This window comes from Anser cygnoides, chromosome 5 (assembly GCF_040182565.1).
Source record: "Anser cygnoides isolate HZ-2024a breed goose chromosome 5, Taihu_goose_T2T_genome, whole genome shotgun sequence".
NCBI classification, from domain to species: Eukaryota; Metazoa; Chordata; class Aves; order Anseriformes; family Anatidae; genus Anser; species Anser cygnoides.
In genome coordinates, this window is record NC_089877.1 from 22,281,652 (window position 1) to 22,301,430 (window position 19,779).

The window sequence follows — 19,779 nt, forward strand, 5'->3', positions numbered from 1 at the left end:
TTTTTACATTGTTTTGAAGCACTACATGTAAAAATATGAGGCACTCCACAACTGTGAAGGCAGAGCAGCTGATGCTTGGAATGCTTGTTTCTCTCGTTAATCCACAACCATGAAGGAAAGCAATTCTTCTTCATGGTTTTGCATTCAGCCAGAGGCAGGTCCATGAATATAATCTAAAGTTCCTGATCTCTAATCTTCTGTGCTCAAGTGTTACTATTACTTATCCAAAATTTAAAAAAAAAAAAAAAAAAAAAGATAGTTCCTCAGATTTTTAATTACGCTAACATCTTGTAACGCCAAACAGCAGGTTTCTTTAGGCAGAACAGAGCTGACATTCCTTGCATAGACAGTTAAGATAGGCATGTTTATAACTTGCCTGTTTTCTCCTTTATAGCAAGCTTAGACCAAGGAAAATACAGCCTAAACCAAAGCACCTTTGAAGTTTAACGTATACAAGAAGCAAGTTCCTCTCGGTTCACAAAATATATTTTTGATTTCTTTTCCATCCCAGCTCCCAGGGCATAAGAAGAAGAGGGACTCGGTCCAGTTTCCTACAACAAAGTTAAGTAGGTCTCTCGTTGTAATGGACTCAGACATAAACAATTTTCTAGTGAATCAATCATGAAAGCTCCTGGCCTATGGATCTTGAAAGTAAGGTCTAAAAATCAACTCTCACAGAAATAAATTTAATTTATATTCTTCTAATTACTGCCACTAAAGGACTGCACTGTACCCTTTAAAATACCAATTTAATCAAGCTTTGGAATGAGGAAATATAACAGTATTACAGGAAATAGAGGTACTATTGATAGAAAATACAAAATTGTTTTGACACGAAGTGATTATTGAATTCAGTGCTTGGCATATTAGCTGACACTTAGGACTTACGAAAGCCATTACAGAAAGGAGGTTTCATTGGCTTCAGCTGTTCTGTCTGATCTCTGTCTTGCTCTGTCACCTACTGAGTCACGGTCATACCCGTAGTCATGGATAACTGGCATTTAAAGGATAGCAAGGTCAGTTGTATAATTGTATTTTCCGTACTTAGGCACTTTAATTAGGTACATATTCACATTTATTCTGCATGATAGTTTTCTAGTGCTAATTATCAGAAGTTTTACTAGATATTAAACTAAACATTTTACTTTTTTAATGTCCCGTAATACCTATATATGGATCCAATGCTAGAGCATGCATACCACTGAAATGTCTATTATTACAGATGCTATCACCGTCCCTTTCACACATTTAACATTCTGTCCATTACAGTACTTAGACTTCATTTATCTGAGTTGCTTTCAAAATGTATCAAGCAATATCCTCTAATACTATCTTTTGAATTACGTTATGCAATCTGACCTTTCAGAACAGAACATCTTTCCTCTTTGCTCTTGTATCGAAGAATATTGCAGAAATACTGTTTCTCCTAGAGACAGGATGCTGTTGATTCAGTTGAACTGGACATGGTGAAATCCCATCTGAAATCCTGTATATCTACTTCTGATCTCCCATATTCAAGATGAATTTAGACCAGGAGTAGACTAGCAAAGAGCCAGGCTGCTGTGATAATCAGGGGAATTAAAATCCTATTATAAAAAGCCTATCATATAAGCATTAAAAACGATTTTTTTCTTTAATACAGCAAACTTTGAAAGGCTCTGTAATGGCTAATAATACACATACACACGTATAGGTATAAACATGTTTATATAAGAGGACTCAGCGCTATATTCTAGAGAGAATGACAGAAAAAGAAATGGATATTAATCCATCTATTCTTGAAATTGAATGTTATTTTTAGCCACTCAGAGCAATGATGTCTGGACCATCCTCTTAATAGTGGTGAGGGAAGCAGCCAAACTAGTTTCAAGTCATACCCCAATGAACACATGCCTATACCAGTAGGGATCAGGCAGCTCTGCATTTGCTACCACCCTCCAAGACCAACTCGGAGCAAAATGGCTTGAGATATTTTCATCATCAGGACAGCTCCAACTGTCCATATACAAGTACTACAGTGCTTGAACTTCTGGCCCATTCAGTAACTTTTCAGTTCCCCACAAAAATTGCTGTATTTCTCAGACCTTGAGGGCTGCTACTCAAGGCTTTTTGCTCTGCTCCCCCTAAGGGAAGAGATCAGCCTCATCCCCACACACGCAGCGACAGACAAGATGCATCAGGGAGATGAGGCAAAGCCATGTCCTGCAGCGCTGCTGCTGAGAAACTCCAAACTCCAAGTGAAAGTAGTAAGTTCTGTCAGCCTAAACCTTATCTATGGCCTCGGCCAGATTTTTTTTCATTTACTTTTCAGCTCCTGTAATGTTGCCATGTACTGACAAGCAATTGTATTTCACTCTTCAGATGCTTGTACTTGAATGGGAGCAATACAGTTTTTGACAGTCTGCTCTGTGTAACTCAAACTTTGCTACTATTGCCAAAAAGCACAAATGTTTTTTATGACAAAAGTTAAATAAGGCCTTACAAGGTAAACAGAATGTAATATGGATTTTTATTACTTTTTTTATAAGTCACTTTCTCTCTCCTTGGTATTTTTCCTGTTACTTCACGCTGGTGCTGTGACAGTATCCAAAGCCCAGTCAGAATCAAGTCAAAATCAGGTACCTGTGCATTTCAAATGGCTTGGGAAACACAATCCCTTCCCCAAAGGGCTCTCCTCATTCATGCTCCATGCTTATTTTGGACAGGACTGATAAAGCATAATAGACAAAACACGTCAGAAGTACCAAACAACTGTATCAAAGATGCTCTGATTTCATGGAAAAAAGTAGTCTCGAATATCCCTCACGCCCCATTCTGACCCTCAGTTACTACTACCTCTCAACATGTCAAATATCAGCACCTCAGAATTGCCTCCCTGGTCCCAGCAGTGCTGCATAGAACAGGCAAACCGCATGGGGTGGTATTGCCCAGAGATCCAGAGTGACACAACAGTCTAAAAGCTGATACAGTCCTGGCTCAGCAACTTGTACCCTTTACTTCTGCACCCTTTCACATCCCCACATAGCGGTAAACATGCTTTCAGCTCTGAGCTCCCAGACATAAGCTGTACTGCCAGTCTCACCAGACTACTGAAATCACTGAAGGAGAGATTCAGTTTAAGACTTGTAAAGACAGGTAGGTATGAAGACATTTGAAATAGTTGTCTAAGCATAGGCATCTATTTCTGTAGCTGATGGTATTTAGAGAACTCTTCAGCTGACTGATGACCGTAGCTACATCTACAGTGCTAAATTAAATGTGCCTGGGATTGTTCTCTGCCACTGATGCCAGTCAGCACAGAAACCCCATGTTCATCTTATAAAAATTATCTCACTGTCCAAAGCAGCGTGGCATCATGCAACCAACCTCTTGAAGATGGGCTCTGGCCAACCTTAGTTGCTAAATTGGGACCAGAAATTTTATAGCAGTGAGTTAACCCTGGCCAAAAGCGTGACAGGAACCATTAAAAGCAAAGATGAGTTACAGTGTCCAAGAATATTTCCTGCTATTGATGAACTTCCTGATGTAGCCTAGAGATTTACCTGAAGGTGCGCTGAGTCCTTCTCTAAGCCTCAGAGTGAATTAGATGCATTTTCTGTGACAGGAGCTAAAACACCTCATATTTGCACTACAATTTATTTGTGGGCACCAAAATGAAGTTGCTTTAATCTGGACATGAATCTCACTCAGATTGTCACTATGAAGAAACGATTATTTTTTGCCCTATGGACAACAGAGTATCCAGGGAAAGATTAAATATCTTTAATTGATATTAAAATATCCCAAGTTACAGAGTAATTGTTTTACCCTGTTACTCATATACATATAAGCCTCCAGCAGTTCCAAAAATTATCTGTGAAATTAAAAGCTGTTTTAGAAAAAAAATATACCAAATACCATTTTTTTCCATCCTGTTAAAACATCAAATATTGAAGATAAAGTGTTTTCCTTCCACTCTGTAGCAGCTATTTAGCATCTATTGTAGAAGAAAGAAAGTGTGACCCTTTGGCTGCTTAAAAAAATCAAAGATTATATGAAAAATGTCCTTTTCATCATTGCAGTGTTTCTGAGGTATCAAATAGTAAAGAAATCATCTCACCCCCAATGAGTTCAGAAACATGCATTGAAAAATCTATGCTTTAAGGAAGTGTGAAAATTAAATATTAAAAAACAATTCTTGACACTGGAAGGTCTTTGAAATATGTTAAGCCACACTGGAATTCATAGCAGGAAGCCACATTATTTCTTGACACATGATCTATTATCTTATTTGACTCAATGAATATTCATTAGAATTTACAGTCTTCTATTATTTATCTCTTTTTTTTTTCCACAAGACCAGAGGGGAAACAAGATCACCTGCTACTTATGTTGGTTAAAATCATGAAAGGATTATATACAGTATTGCATTAACTGAGACAAATCATTAAAAATGAAAGGCTGATTGTAGATGAAAGTTGTACAGTTACTACATCTGCCTTTTGTTCTCTTTTAATGGAATGAGTTTCCAAAATACAATTTTAAGACAAGCCTGTAGACCAACATTACTGTATCTTCGTGTGACGCCATGTTATGGCAAAAAGAGATACCTGTTTGTTTTGTAATACAATGATTTTCCACTGAAGAGAATTAAATGCTGAAATTTGTCAGCCTTGCTTGGTTTACTGAGCTTTGGCAATCTTGTTGAATGATGCTGAAAAAGAGGTTGTTGTGTTCTGGAAACAACAGCTTCAGCAACTGATAAATGACAGACCAAGCATATAATTAGTGCCTCCTCAGACTTTCCCAGTTTTTATCATGATGCATGGCAAATAGCACTTGGGATGACTTCAGAGGTTTGTTATTCAGAGACTTTCCTAATGACCTATCATTTGTGTGCATGCTTTCCTGACTAGCTAAGGATCAGTATGCCTGAGGAGAAAAAATGATAGGAGCTGTGGCTCAAGGAGAAAAAGCTTTTGGCCTGAAGCTGTGGTAAGAGTTTTATTTGAAAGCCATACATATAAATGCCAAAAAAAAAAAAAAAAGACATACAGCCTGATTATGCCAGCACACTCAACAGTAACTGGAGGCAAGGAGTCCTTCAGGTACATAGAGAATAATAAATGACCTTTCACAGTGTTTGTCAAAGGAGTAAAAAGAGCCATGTCTCAATTCATCTATTTTTTTTTAATAATAACATAAGGTTTTATGCCAATACTCTGGTAATTTTATACATGGCATCTGTTGAAAACATGCAAAATTCAAGTTCCAGCTCGTAAAAGATGTTCATGTATTTTTTCTATAGGAATATCCTCAAACTACCACCAAACTCTCACTGAAAATGAGAGAAATGGCATTATTTTTGGTATTACGGTATTAAAATGCACCTCTCTAGTAATAATTGCTATTGCAAAAGCATTTATGAGGTGAAGAGAGGTAACATAGAAGCACCTTGCAGGGGAACAGATTTTAAGTCCTTCATATGGCACAGCCAGAGGATGGTATCCAGCATAATGTGGACCAATAATAAAGGGGCTGTGGAGCACAGCACAAACACTTGGAGTCACCTGGGGTCTGCACTGAACCAGCCCTGAATGCAGGACATAAAAATTGCAGGACCTACGTGGCCAGAATTTCCATATGGGGCACAAGAAACTGAAGCCGAGTTATACAGATAACAGATGGCCTAAGTGGAAATACTGAGCTTGTTCAGCGATAACAAATGGCCTGCACAGTTGCAGCCTCTTTTTCAGCACTTGTACTCCTCCCAGTTGGTCTAGGCCCTGTGATTGCAGAGCTAGCCTTTCATGGCTGGGTGGGTGCTTATTCCCTCCGCGCTGCTGGAGGTGTCTCTGCCACTGTGGAAGGGCTCATTGGTTCAATTACTGTCCTACATCCAAGTTGTTTCCATGCACTCATGCTAAGCAGAACCCCAGATACCAAGTTCAGGGACTGGGGGAGCAAGTGCAAAGACACATGAATATGCCCACAGGGATCAGTCTCTACCATTCCTAAACCAGAGCAGAAAACTGCTCACCTTTGTGCGACTCCTTCCAGAGACAGTTGGGTAGCTCCATACAATATCCCTCTGAATTCCAGAATTGAGAGGGCTATGTTAAAACCCAGGGTTGGCTCTGTACAACACAAGTTCAGGACAGGTATCTTATCAGATCAGCTCAGTTCTGTGAAAAAAAAAAATAAAATACTGTACTGCTTCTAACCAGTAGAAGGTGTTAAAATTAGACCGCATGGTACATACGTAAGTAGGCTACTCCCACTGCTCTGTATCCTGCTTCAATGGAATCAACAGAAGTCCCTTTACAATTAATGTCTGTCAGTCATGCAGAGACAAATGTTTGGTGCAGTAGACACCCAAACAGGTGAAAGTACAATAGTTAAATACCACAGGCAAATGAATACGCATGGCACATGTAGAGAAAGAAACCATGATTAATAACGTTCCTACTTCCTTTAGGTAATCATGGTAAGCAAGCAAATATGCTTTAAACATTAATCTCACTTTACAAGTTACTTTTTATTATATTCTCTATCTCATGTGATGAAGATTTGCCATTTCATTGCTGCAAATTTCACTTTCCTGGTCATCTGTGATGATGAAAGTCTTCTAACAGCAACCTTTACTAGCTGTCACAGCAGAATCCATCAGTTCTGTCTCAACATTCACAGCAGTAGAAGCATCCACCTGTGATTCCTTACTAAATGTTTCTAAGTAATTTAAGTAAGTACTCTTTCTTTCCCTATGCATGCCCTGCTACTTCTCTTTTTTTTTTTTTTTCTTCTCTCTGTACATGTGCGAAGAGAGAGTTCCACACTGGACAATGGATAAAATGGAACATTTAAATATAATTCTTTCCTTGACACTCTGTGCCCTTTCAGCTATGTCTGTCCCACGAGAGGCAATTCTACCAAGATATAACCTATTTTGTATCTTTGCTATCTAAGTATTTACAAGTCTTACGAGGAGCGGCTGAGGGAGCTGGGCTTGTTCAGCCTGGAGAAGAGGAGGCTCAGGGGCGACCTCATCGCTCTCTACAGTTACCTGAAAGGAGGCTGTAGAGAGGTGGGGGTTGGTCTATTCTCCCACGTGCCTAGTGACAGGACGAGGGGGAATGGGCTAAAGTTGCGACAGGGGAGTTTTAGGTTGGATGTTAGGAAGTACTTCTTTACCGAAAGGGTTATTAAGCATTGGAACAGGCTGCCCAGGGAGGTGGTGGAGTCACCATCCCTGGAGGTCTTTAAAAGACGTTTAGATGTAGAGCTTAGGGATATGGTTTAGTGGAGTACTTAGTGTTAGGTCGGAGGTTGGACTCGATGATCTTGAGGTCTCTTCCAACCTAGAGAAATCTGTGAATCTGTGAATCTGTAAGTACCAGGCTGCAGCTTTATATAGTTTCTCTTCAAGACAGATGACACTACCTAGGGGTACTCTGTTGATGTGATAGCTGCTTGAAAAACCTTTGATTAGGGTTTCAAACACCATAGAGAGAGGAACAACTTCTAAGACGCATCTTGTCTCTTCAAAGTTCCAGTCAGCTACTGCCCCTGCCGAGCGGCATGTAACACCGAAGTTATTACTAACAAAAAAAATCATCCCTAGGGAAGAATACAGGACAATTTGAGATCATTTTGGTCCTGAAAGACCTCTAGCATTTCATCCTCTGATAAACAGGAGAAACCTGAGTACCAGCAGAGGCAGAGCTCCCAGCACCGCCCCCTCTCTTCACAAAATAAGACATTCCATTAAATGCACATGAAATATGTATGACCATTAACACTAAGGATAAGGAAAAATGCATGTCCACTGAAGTTTGTGATAAATGGTTCATACTGCCATCTGCCCCTCTTGAACAGAACTGATGTGAAAATAATAAGACATGTCTTCTGGATACAGCCAGTCTCAAAATACATACTTCTCTGCTGCAGGTAGGAAAAGTAGAGAATATACAATAAATACTTTGGGACTGCTATCAAATCCAAAAAATGCATGAAAATGTCTTTGATATAATAACTGATATACTCTCTAGATGTCCAGATGTTTGTTTCTGTAAAAAAAATAATCCAAATTTAATCCAAACTTCAAAATTTAACCAATATATATTTACCCCACTCTTTGGCTTACAAACAAGATCTTCCACCTAACTGTGGCCCAACAAGATTCAAGAAATGCAAGATGTGTTACAACAAAATGAATTTGTTTTTCCAAGGAAAATCTGACATAATCAGATCAAGAATTACACAAACAATGATAGCATACTATTTTTTCTATGCACTGGTTCACAAGCATATTTTTAAAACATACATGTGAATAAATGTTCTGCATCAAAGCCTGGCATAAATAATGGTATCACAACAAAGAACAATTAATATCCTTGTATCTTAATATCCCTTTATATTCTTCTTATATAATTTGCTCATAGACTGTAATAATATCTATTTTCCTTAGGAATCAATTTATATCACAAATATATATGAAAAAAATCATTTTAAATGGTTTTCTACCTCATTAAGTTCTTCTTAATGAGTCTGGGGAAACAGCTTTAGAGTAAATGAGCAGAAGGCATTTTAAATAAAATTAGCTGAGTTTAAATAAAAATAGCTCATACTTAACAATACCCTACAGCTAGCAAAAATGAGCTAGTTTATCCACTAACCACCTAGTGAGAATTCCTCTTCTTCCATAAAGGTTTGCTTTAGAACAAGCAACCTCACAGAACCCTAATGCAAAAGAGAACGTTATTTTAAAATAACATTAGTTGAATATGCCCCTATGTGTAACAATGGCTATTTAATGAGTGCATATTGCCCCTTGCTGTGCAACAGTTAACTGCAGTAATCTTACTTGATGACTGAGGCCAGGTAATAAAATTCAGTTTCTTACCGATGTTGCTAGGTTTTACCTTAAAAAAAAAATTTGAAAGTAAAATCTTCAGTCTTAAAAGGAATTCAGAGGAACTGCATCCTGCATCACTCTGTCCTGACTTTGCTTGAGACAAGGTTATTCGAAACCTGTCTGTCAGAATTCACGGATGGGAGGAAGGCAGAACTTCTGATTTAGCAGCTGTTCGATGAACGTCACGACATGTAGCCAGAAGCCTGAAGGATAATAGAAAAAACAGTTGCAATACTCTTAACTTTTCTAATTTGTTATGGATGCTCATTTCAGAGCTGTGCATTTTTCTTTGGGTCCTAATTCTGGACCCTACCTACACAGCCCCCTTTTGTATAACTGTGTTTTCTTCTGTTCCCTCTGCTCTGAAACAGCATTGCTGAAAAGTAGGGCTCCGGCATGGGACCTCCATCAACTCAAATAAACACTACTTGTTTTTAAAGGAGTGACAAGCAGTATTTAGGCCGGTAAGCCACGGTCTTTCGTTCTCATGCAGAAACTACACAGCATGCTAGTCTTACCCCAAGCACGCCGCGTTCCCCCACAAGATAAGCAGATTTTTGTATTTCTCATCCACTCAAACAAAACAAAACAACAACAAGCAGCTGCCTGCTAGCTGCACGGCACTGTTAAGCACGAGCTGCAGTACTTGGTTCTGAAGCTGTACCCTCGCGTCCTCGCTACCTGTCCCCTCTTTAGGGAGAGCTGACAAACCACAAGCCCCGTTTTCCCTTTTGTAAAGGGCAGAGCGCTCACTGACTCTCTTCGATTCGTAGCAAGGCCCACCCTGCTTCCTCGCTTTTACGCCAACCACCCGAGCAGCCGCGACCCGAGCGCCCCGCGACAGGGGCGGTCACCCCGCGGCAGGGCCCCGGCGTCGCTCACTCGTAAAAGGAACGGAGCCGCCGCTGCCGGGGCCCGCCGCGGCCCGGCCCCGGCTCCTCGCCCGGCCCCCGGGCCGCGCCCCGCCGCCGCCTCCCTCATGCGGCGCCCCGCCGCCGGCCGCCTCTCGCCGGGGGACGCTGGGCCCGACATGGCGGCGGCGCGGCCGGTGCTGGCCCGAGCCATGCTGCAGCAGTGCCTGTCCGCTCGGCTGCAGGTGCGGCCGCCCGAGAACGGCGCCGAGGCCGAGTGGGTGGAGGTAATGGGCTCGCAGGGCTCAGGGCTCGGCCCTTCTTCCCCCGGTGGCGGGCAGGACAGGAGGATGAGGCCGGCTGTAGAGAGGGCGCTCCAGGCGGAGAGCAGCTCTCGGTGCCGCTTCTCGTCGCCAGCCGCGGTCAATCAGATGTGTAGTCCTCGTGGTAACTGCTCTGCGGCCTCACGAGGCTGGCTTTTTGTCTCTCTCTTCAAAACCTGTGGGCTGTTTCTGCGTAAATTCATCCCTCAGAGAGTTTCTGGGGTGTAAGCGAGCCCTGGGCGAGGGGTGGCCCCGTGGCACCCCTATAGCAGCTCCCTGGCCCAAGGAGGGAGGAAGGGAGCGAGAAAACTAGTGGGTCAGAATAGGCGGGGAAATCGCTTGCCAGTTGCTGTCATAGGCAAAACGGACTTAGCTTGGTGATATGATAATTATCAAACGCATAGCAGTTTGGGTATTGGGAGGAGAGGAAAAAAAAAAAAACAAAACATCTAGAGACACGGGAGGACATCCCTTCTCTTTTGACAGGCTAAATTTCATTTCAGACACCTCACCCAGTCTCCACTCCTGGGTCCTCTCCTACCCACGTGTTGTCAGCACAGGTTACGCTCAGTGCCTTCACGACGGGACAAGGGACGTGGCAGCTCGGGGTCGGTTTCTCCTACCACTCCTTCTTGCTCTTTTCCTACGCGTCAGCATGGGGATCCCCTTCAGGAGCATGGCTGCTCCGCCATGGAGCACCTCCTACTCCTGTGATGTTTGTGTTCCCTCGCTGCCATTTTCTGCCCTGTCTTAAATACAGTCTCACAGAGGTGGGCTCAGGTGTGTCCTGCAGTGGGTCTGCCGTGGAGCTAACTGGCCTGGGACCTCCTCCTGCAGAGGCCACCCCTGCAGACCCTCAATACCTTGCCAGGAAAAAAACTAACAGGAAAACGTGTAATGTGAAAATACCCCATCCATCTGTCAAAGCAAGCAAGGTGCCTGGTGGATCTTCAGTGCCACTGTCTTCTCTGCAGCAGTGGTCATTCCTCAAACCTCTCTCTTTCTTCTCCCTCCACCACCCAGGCAAAGAAAAATCAGGAAAAAAAAAAAAAGGCTTAATTTTAACAATAGGATAATGGAAGATTTTTGGGGCTGTGAACCTCTTTTCAGAGAGATGTCTGTATTTTTGTTTATTTCAGGCAAAAAGTGTTTTTTAAATTCATAATATAAGTGGTTTTATGAAATAATGATAGTAAATCAGTATAATTTTGGTAGCAAAATAGCTTTTGCAACAAAAGATTTCAAACTGCCTCTGAGTTTGTACCTCATTAATTGTGTGATGCTGTGCACTCAAAGAAGAAAGGCCATGTGACTGCGGTAGCAGTAGTTCTGATTTTTATTTTTGCCAGACCAGTAACCGAAAATGAAGCTCAAGGGAAACATTGTCATTTTCCCCTTTTATTCCCATAGTCATATTTTGGGGAAGGTAGGTAGGCCTCTAGACTCCTAGGGCTAGGCAGCGTACGTAGTGGCCAGGGCTATTTACCAAAGCATGAAGGCTGCCATTTGGGGTGCGTCCTGCCGTTGTCGCTGTTTATGCATTAGCTACACTAGAATAAATTATTCGTATAGGTCTCAACCATTTAGCCTTTATGTTTTTTTAGTTTGGTCTTTTGTCTTAAGAGGCTAAATGTACTAATTCATATAACTTTTTTAAGGTAAAGATTGTGGTATGTTTAAAAGGCTTATGAGTTTATTCAACAAACCTGAAGTGAGTCGAAATACAAAATTTCTGTCCCTCGGTCTTTCCACTGTATGACTTTCACATAGTTCTTGAAATGTTTCTCTCCTTGTTCAAAAGAGGCTGATGGATCTTTAAGACCTACTTTGTACAGTCTGGTCTGGAAAGCCAGAACTTTTGCTTAAAGAAAATGTGTGTCATCTCACAGATGTCATGTTTGGTTGAAGGCCTTATTAGCCTCTCGGTATAAGGAATATAGTGAAGGTTGCTAGGCACAGCGTAAATTAACTTTAGAAATACCCTGTTTCTAGCTTTCTAATCTTGGAAATAATTGTAGGTAAAAGCAGAAATGTCATTGTGCTTGCTGTCTTTCCAACTGTCCAAAAAGAGGCATATGTTTTGGTTTTCATATATTATGAATAAATCTGTTACGAGGCAGTAATTTAACGACATAATTTAAACAGATTTACGCTGTTTATATCTCTTACTTGAAATTTTAAATGTCTTAACCAAAATCATTGGGAAAGTAATAGAGCTGAAAAAAGTAACCGCACTGAAGGAATCTGCATGAGATTTGGCCAGCATGAGCAGCAGATATTTTTTAGACATGAAAATTAATAATATTTGTCATTGGTACTTATGAATCTCTCCTTTTTTTTTTTTTTTTAAGGGAAATCTGTTGTAACAAGCTATGGAAACTTCATGGTTTCTTCAGTATGACGGCTTTAGAGGTCATTAAAAGGAATTGTTGCTTCTCATACTTTCTCGTAGGATAATGCAACTGTCCATATATGTGCACGAGTCCAAAAATAAAGAAATACAGACCTTGTAAACTATTATTAGTGTAAACCAGTGCATGCCTAGTGACCTGTAACAACTTAAAAGTAGGTCCCGACCTTGAGAAACTTCTCGTGTACTATAAATAGCACATTAGGTAGGTGGCTTTGAATAGCTTCTGGGCTTTAAAAGACCCCTGCAGGTACTTTAGGAACTTTAGACTGAACGTTCTTTATCTGGAAGAAGGCTAGGTGCGTACATTGTATCTGTATTGCTCTTCATTATATTCTCATGATTGTATTTTTCTGACCTGCTGAGGATTACCAGAGATGGGATGCCTTGTTTATGAAGAAATGTTGGTGAGATAGGATCCGTTAAACGTTTATGTATATAGCAAAATACTTTGGAGGAAAGAAAAGGAACTCCCCTTCTAAACATAGGAGAAGAATGAGATGAGATTTGGAGTATTTCACAACTGTGGGAGAAAAAAAAAATGTAAAATGACTATTCAGCTAAAACGTGTAAGTACCTACACTTACTGCAATGAAACCCATCCTGCCCCTATCTTATTTCCCTGATTTGTCTTCCGGTTAAGATACCAAACGGTGCAAAATACCAGGTGCAGGTTGTTCTCCAGCCCGTGGTAGATTATGCAGTCTCTCTTTGATGCAGCAGAATGGATGAAATATGAATAAAGCTTCTCAACAGGTAGTGACTCTGAACTGGAAGCAGAAATGTCAAAGAATAATTCATGTAAGTTAGTTTTGCAAACTGGCTTTCTGTGGATTGCAAAGCACCTCTGTCTTCATTATCAATTGCATTACATTTCGCTGAAAAGCATGTTGAGATGACATTTTGCAGAATATATTTATGTTTTGCTAATGAATTCCTGCAAAAAACAGGTGAATGTTAGGAGGGTGGGGGGAGGTCTTAGTTATTTGTTGATCCTGCCAAAAAGCTAAAAAGGACATTCGGAGGCAGCTGAGGTTGCTGAGGCTGGATGGACGGCCGTAGGGGCTGGGTACTTCAGCCCTTCCTGATGCAGGTTGCCTGGTCAGATGATTACTTGGGACAGTTGTATCGTAAATGCCTGTGTTGCAGAGTAACTTGCTTTGCTGGTTTATTTATGTAGGCATTTTACTGATAACAGCAAATCCACACAGCACAATTTCCCTGCCCAACTGCCTGCATGTCACTATGTAAGTTCTTTGCAGTGGTTGTTTGCTTATCAGCATGTTGAATTTGTAACCTTCTAATTTGTGTTGTTTTGCTTGACTTTAACGGAGTTAAATATAGCTCTGAAGAGCTGTCAGCTAGACTTCATTAGGTAACAGAGGACCTTCAGCATTGGCAATGGTTTTGCTTTGGTTCAAAAGGTTTACCTGTTCCTGTTTCTTAACTGGCAACATGTCTTAGATGTCTTAGGACATCTGAAACATTGGTGCAAGATCTGAGGACTGACGTGCATTAACGTTAGGTTAGCTCTTGAAATTGCATGCAGTTTTACATCTACTCAGTTAAGAAAATTAAAGAATTTAAAATATAACAGGAGGTTGAAATGTGGTTGAACATGTTGTAAATAGTGTTCAATCACAGTTTAAACCATAAATTTCAACCGTAACATGGCTGCAAAGTGTTCTAGAAATCATAAACATGCAATAAAAATAGAATCTCCTGTCTAATTGCTGTGAGACACTGAAACCAGTATGTCTCATTTTGTGATAAAAAGTATATTCAAAATTAGGCAGCTAATCATGAGAGAGGCTGAAAAATAATTAGTGTTTCTAGCTATCTGGCCGTAGGACTTCTAAATGTCACTTTATTTACCTTTTTGTCTTTTTAAATGAGCTTCTTGCAGAATATTGTTACTTCCATATGTGAAATTGCACAGAGACTATCACAAGTCTCAGAATAATCTGTGAGGTGTGCAGTATAGCATAGTTGCTTATTTCTAATTCAGTGGTAGGATATATACAATGTAAATGTATTTTACCTACTTCTTAAAGATTTTTTTATTAGTAGGTATGTGTGCATTATTATTCTTTATTAATATCTTGATGGTAGTCTGTTTCTGGAACTAACATTTAGCTAAATATATAAGACTATCTAACCTTTGGCAGCCTGTATTTCTCTCCTTAATTTGAAGAGAGAGTTTGAAATGCCATTTGAGGTTCAGGCCATCAAATTTCTTACAGTGTTTATGAAATATGGCAATCATTTGGGAATGGAAAGCTGTATAATATTCTGCAGCAGTCGAAATTAGTTTTGAAAGGAGCCTTTTATAGCTTTCGAGAGAATCTCTGTGTGTGACATTTCAGCTACAAAGAATATTCTCTTTTTCGAGAAGTTAGTAACTAGAAAAATAGTTAAGAAAGCATAGCTCTCATCAGTCATTGCCTTGAGCATTTTGTTCAATCTCCACAATAACAAAAGGATAAACCTCATGTGTATAATTTTTGTTACCAAAAACCTTTATCTTTCAAAGAAAAGAGAGAGAGTAAATAAAAAGAGAAAGGAAGAGAAAGTGTTGAGATTTTTCTTCTTCTTTTTTTATTTTTAAGAAACTCTTCATATTTCTTATCATTTTACTTTGATAACATTGACAGTAATGAATTCTTCCTGCCCCGTCTAGTTAGTATCTCTTAGGTAGTATTTCTTAGTTACTATAAGCTGATGTTTATTTTCCTTCTAATAGGAATGTAAGGATACTTATTCTTGACAAAGCAGTGGTGAGAGGGTTGGATGGGGTTATTTTGGATATTGAGTGCATGTGGATATTGTATGCCTCCTGTTTTTTTGTTTTGTTTCTTTTCTTTTTTTTTCCCAAAAAGCTTAAAACATTCACATATACTTGGTCATGACACAGCATTGCTGTTGGCTGCAGAGCCTATCATTTATCTTAATAAAGCACAGTTTGGCACATGTATTCTTTGTGAATTAAACCAGGGAGTAAAAAAGCTACCAAGGAATAGCCCTATGCTTTCTCCTCAGTACAGACCTAATTCCTTCCTCAAACAGGTAGCTCTTAAAACTGGTCTCTTTGAATTCTAAAGATGTGGCATATCCTTTACTCTGTACAAATCAAGGGAAAGGTCCCATTTCATCAAAAAGATTTCACCCAAACTGATAAATTATATTTTTGATAACTTTATAATGTTCTGAACAGCTTCGTAATTGCTGGTCATCATATTTAAAGCAGTCATCATATTTAAATCTAATTAACAGACTTTGTGTTTTGTCAGAATTATCCTGCACTGGGTTAGTTTTAACATCAAAATGTAATACAGTTCAATGACAAATCCCATGGTATTTGTCGTATTTCATATTTGGAAATACTTATAATTCATACTCAAAAATATTTTATCTGTATGCTTAATAGATAAAAAGCTTAAATTATTTCCTATTCTGTATTTAATTACTCTAATTCATTTGTCACCTTGTGTACAGTAATACTATATGTGCTACATTCTAACTAAACTTGGCTTCACATGGAGCTAATGAATTGGCTTAATTGTGTGTAGCAGCGTTGTGCAGATAATCAGCATGCATTTCATAAGCTTCCATAAGCCTGTAAATTTGATGTCTGAAGATATAGGAAGTAACTAAGACTGCTTTTGGGAACTTTGTTGTCGTGTAGTTTCGTAATTTTTTTATACCAGATTAAATAATAAGCCTGCGTGGTAGGCAGTGAGAAACACTGATATATTTCTCTGTAATCTTTCATAGATCCGGAGAGGGCTTGTTATCTACATATGCTTCTTCAAAGGTGCTGATGAAGATCTTGTTCCAAAAATTGGTATGATATAACCTTTATAAATTCTTGCACTGCTTGAAAAAGAATTAAGTGATAGAGGCAGAGAAGGCAGCAACTGTTTAGGCTAGAAGTCAAAAAGCCATCAAATAGTACCAATCCAAATCAATCTGCTGGCTGAAAGAACAGCTTGGTTGGTCATATTTCATTTGACAGCTGTCTGTATCTCTTTCTCTGTCTGCCTGCTCATGATCAACCTGTTAGAAAATCAATTCACACAGAATGATAACAGAGAAAGTGCAACACCTACTGTTTTACATATTACATGTATCGGGCAACAGCTTCAGTCCAGGACAGAACTGAACTTAGAGAAGAGTGTTTCCAAGTAATTCACGGCTTGATTTAAGAGGTATTTTAATTCTGATCTCAGTGTATGTGCAGGATATTTAAAAGTATAGCCAGTAGAGGGAGTTGGGTGGATAACTAAACTCTAAACTGTCCTTCCCATCTCATTTCAGAGATACTACATACCCTGTCAGTCTTTCAAGTGCAGCCTTCTGGTTCACAAGTGATAACAGCAATATCTGTATTCTTTCTGTCTTCTCTGCATGCACTTGAACATTTACATTCAAGTGGAGATGATGCTGTGAATAAGGTCAAATGGTAGTGATTTTTGTCTGCCTTCGTTCAATGTAGTTTTGAATTGTTTTTTTGTTTTTCTTTAACTCTTATTTCATTTCTTCACCCTCTTTTCTTCCATCAGTAGCACTGGGTTGCCTGGAGAATCCAATGATGATGCATGTTCCAGATAAAAATGCCCCTTTTTTGTGGCTTGCTGATAGTGGTAGTTTCACAAAAGGTCATATAGCAGTAGTCTATTTCAGGCTACATGCTGGGACCAGCAGAAAGACCTGGCAGTGTGCAAGCACAGGTGCTATTGAAAATGCTGAGAGCAGCTCTTGGTGTTCAAGGGCACAGCCTTTCTGTGATGCTAAACTAAGTTGAAATCTTTGACTGTATTTAAAACAGCATGATATGAAAATTGATTTTGTGGTCGTGGGAGTTTCATGTGGGTGATACTTCAGAATAATCACATTTTCAGCTGTGTGGCAGCTGAAACAGGCCAGTAAAAGAAAGTTCTGTTTCCTATTAAGAGATTCGTCTACCACCATCCTCCTTAGGTGTGTGTCTGTCGTATAGAATATTTTTTCCTAGTATGTTTTGAAACTGTTTAAATGAGTTTTTGTTGTCATTTAGACTTCAATGAGATGACTAGTACCCTCACAGGTTTTAAAGAGTTGGAGGACATTTGGGGGGAATTATTTGATTTGTTGTAAAAACACTGGAAAATATGATGCTAGTAAATGCAACAAGTCTGTTTGCAAGTTTACACATTGCAGTTTGTGGGTTAAATTGCATCTCTGACCTTCCTGCCTGCCTCCTCTCTCAAAAGACAAGCTGACAACTGCACATCTCCAAGTGGAAGGCTGAAGGGCACTCACTCCACATGAGACCTAAGTGCTGAGCCTGGGGCTTCAGCAGTATCAGTTAGACGTTGGATCCGGCTGCAAACTACTCCAACCAGAATGAAAAGAAAGTCAGGACAGAAACATCTCCAGAGTGCACCAAAGATGGTCTTATCTCCTACAACGTACAGGGTTCTGTAAATGTTGCCTGAGTACCACACAACAAATTTAGGGTCACTAATTGAATCCCGGGCTCCTTTGGGGAGCTCCAACTATAATAAACTATATGATTTCAGACAGACAGCCACCATCCCCCTCAAATAACTCTTTAGATGTATTATATTCATATAAATATCCTTCATATTCTTCACAATACTCTGACATCTTAGCTGGTTAATAGTATTTTTCGACTGTCCATGTTTCTGTTCTGTTAGCTTCTTTTACCTCAATCATTTGTCCTATCTTGCAGTATCTTGATGAATCTTAAATCTTGTTTTATGATGTTATATTAGGGCCAGGTTAATTTACTTTAGTTCCACTAATTTTTGTTTTATTTTTATTTGCAGTCAACACGCTGTTGAATGTAAAATTAAGTGAAAATGAAAGTGGAGAGTACGTATCTGTCCTTGATTTACCAGGCAATGTGCTCATCATACCACAGGCTACCCTGGGTGGTAAGCTGAAGGGAAGAAAGATGCAGTACCATGCAAACATTGAAAAAGAAAAAGGGCTGGAACTTTATTCTCAGTTTGTGACTTTATGTGAAAAGGAACTGGCTGCCAATGCCAAATGCATGGAAGCCGGTGTTCTTGTCAAGTATGGCACATATGGAAACAGACAGGTGTTAAAACTGGATACAAATGGACCTTACACTCATTTGGTTGAATTCTGAAAAAAATAAATGATATCCTGGATACAGTACTGGCTGTAGCTGTTGTCTTTTTTCATTTCTAAGTATTAATGTACTTAAATGGTTTGGGAGATACACTATAAGAAGGACATTCACTCATCTGTGCTGGTGTTACTAATCCCATTAAATAGAAGGATGCCTTAGACTGCTTTGCAATAATGAGCGTGTGTTTTACGTATATACTCACCTGAAGGATTCTTAAAATAATTAGGATTGATCCAATGAAAATGTCTCATTTGGAAGGGGTTTTTGCCTTTTTTTTTTTGTTTTTTGGATGGAATTTTACTAGTAAGGTCATGCATACATTTGTTACTTCAAAATAACGACAAAATATTACTGTATTAGCTGTGGTAAAGTACACTTGAGGAAGGAAAGTTTATGGATTAAAAAGAAAGAATGCTGTAGCTGTAATTATTTGTTACCCAATTTCCTGAGTCAGATACTTAATTATTGCCTTTCTGCTTTCCATCTATAAAATAGAAATGCTTTCTAGTTCACAAAGATAGTGAAAGCACAAATTCACTGAATTTTTAGCCTTTCAGATAGTAGCTACTAAATATCAAAGGCTGCCCCCCCTCATCCAGCATATGTAGAGGCAGGACTTTCAGGTAGCACTAGGACTAAACATAGGACTGAATAAGACAGCCTGTACAGAGCTGGCAGTAAGAAATAGCAAGGCACATCTAGAAACTGAAGTCAGGGCAGTACCACTGAATTGCTTTCTGGAAGGTTGCGCTCTGAATGTCCTCAGATGTGCTTTTGACGGGCTGCTTGCTGTAACTTGTTCTGTGTCCTTGTTACCTTCATCTTGTTGTCTATTCAGTTCTTTCATAACAGAGCCTCAGGAAAAGGACTGGAATTTTAAAATGAAGACAAAAATAAAAATGCTACAACATATGCCATCATCTTCATTGTTCTTTCTGCCTGTGCGATTTCATTTCACCTTTTTATATACTGAATCTGAGGCAGAGACGAGCTTATATTTCTTATATACACTGTGCTAGCCCATTTGGGGTCCTAATCCCAGCTGACTCCTCTGCAGTATTGTAATGAATATTATTAACAGATGGCATTAAGATAGCAATGGCAAATTCTGTGTCACAAGGCAGTGGGAACGAAACGGTTAC

General features: G+C 39.6%; 1 protein-coding gene and 1 long non-coding RNA gene across 7 annotated transcripts; one reads left to right on the forward strand and one right to left on the reverse strand.

Moving 5' to 3' along the window:
- Positions 1 to 245: 245 nt before the first annotated feature.
- On the reverse strand, positions 246 to 9,851 carry LOC136790866 (uncharacterized). The gene is made up of 2 exons (XR_010831659.1): positions 1,360 to 9,851; positions 246 to 994 (listed from the first exon to the last, which is right to left on the reverse strand). It is a non-coding gene; the product is annotated as an uncharacterized lncRNA (long non-coding RNA).
- DTD2 (D-aminoacyl-tRNA deacylase 2) lies at positions 9,786 to 18,661 on the forward strand. 6 transcript variants are annotated; one of them, XM_066997245.1, is made up of 5 exons: positions 9,786 to 10,031; positions 10,554 to 10,675; positions 13,658 to 13,724; positions 16,252 to 16,321; positions 18,309 to 18,661. In XM_066997245.1, the coding sequence occupies exons 1-5, from the start codon at positions 9,873 to 9,875 to the stop codon at positions 18,632 to 18,634; spliced, it is 744 nt and encodes a 247-aa protein (XP_066853346.1). In that variant the 5' UTR covers positions 9,786 to 9,872; the 3' UTR covers positions 18,635 to 18,661. The 6 variants fall into 6 exon arrangements, with proteins under 6 accessions (XP_066853346.1, XP_066853347.1, XP_047914794.2 ...); XM_066997248.1 differs by lacking the exon at positions 10,554 to 10,675 and adding an exon at positions 12,419 to 13,278 and having other exon boundaries at positions 9,901 to 10,031; XM_066997249.1 differs by lacking the exons at positions 9,786 to 10,031; positions 13,658 to 13,724 and adding exons at positions 12,419 to 13,046; positions 13,145 to 13,278 and having other exon boundaries at positions 10,599 to 10,675.
- The last annotated feature ends 1,118 nt before the right edge of the window (positions 18,662 to 19,779 follow it).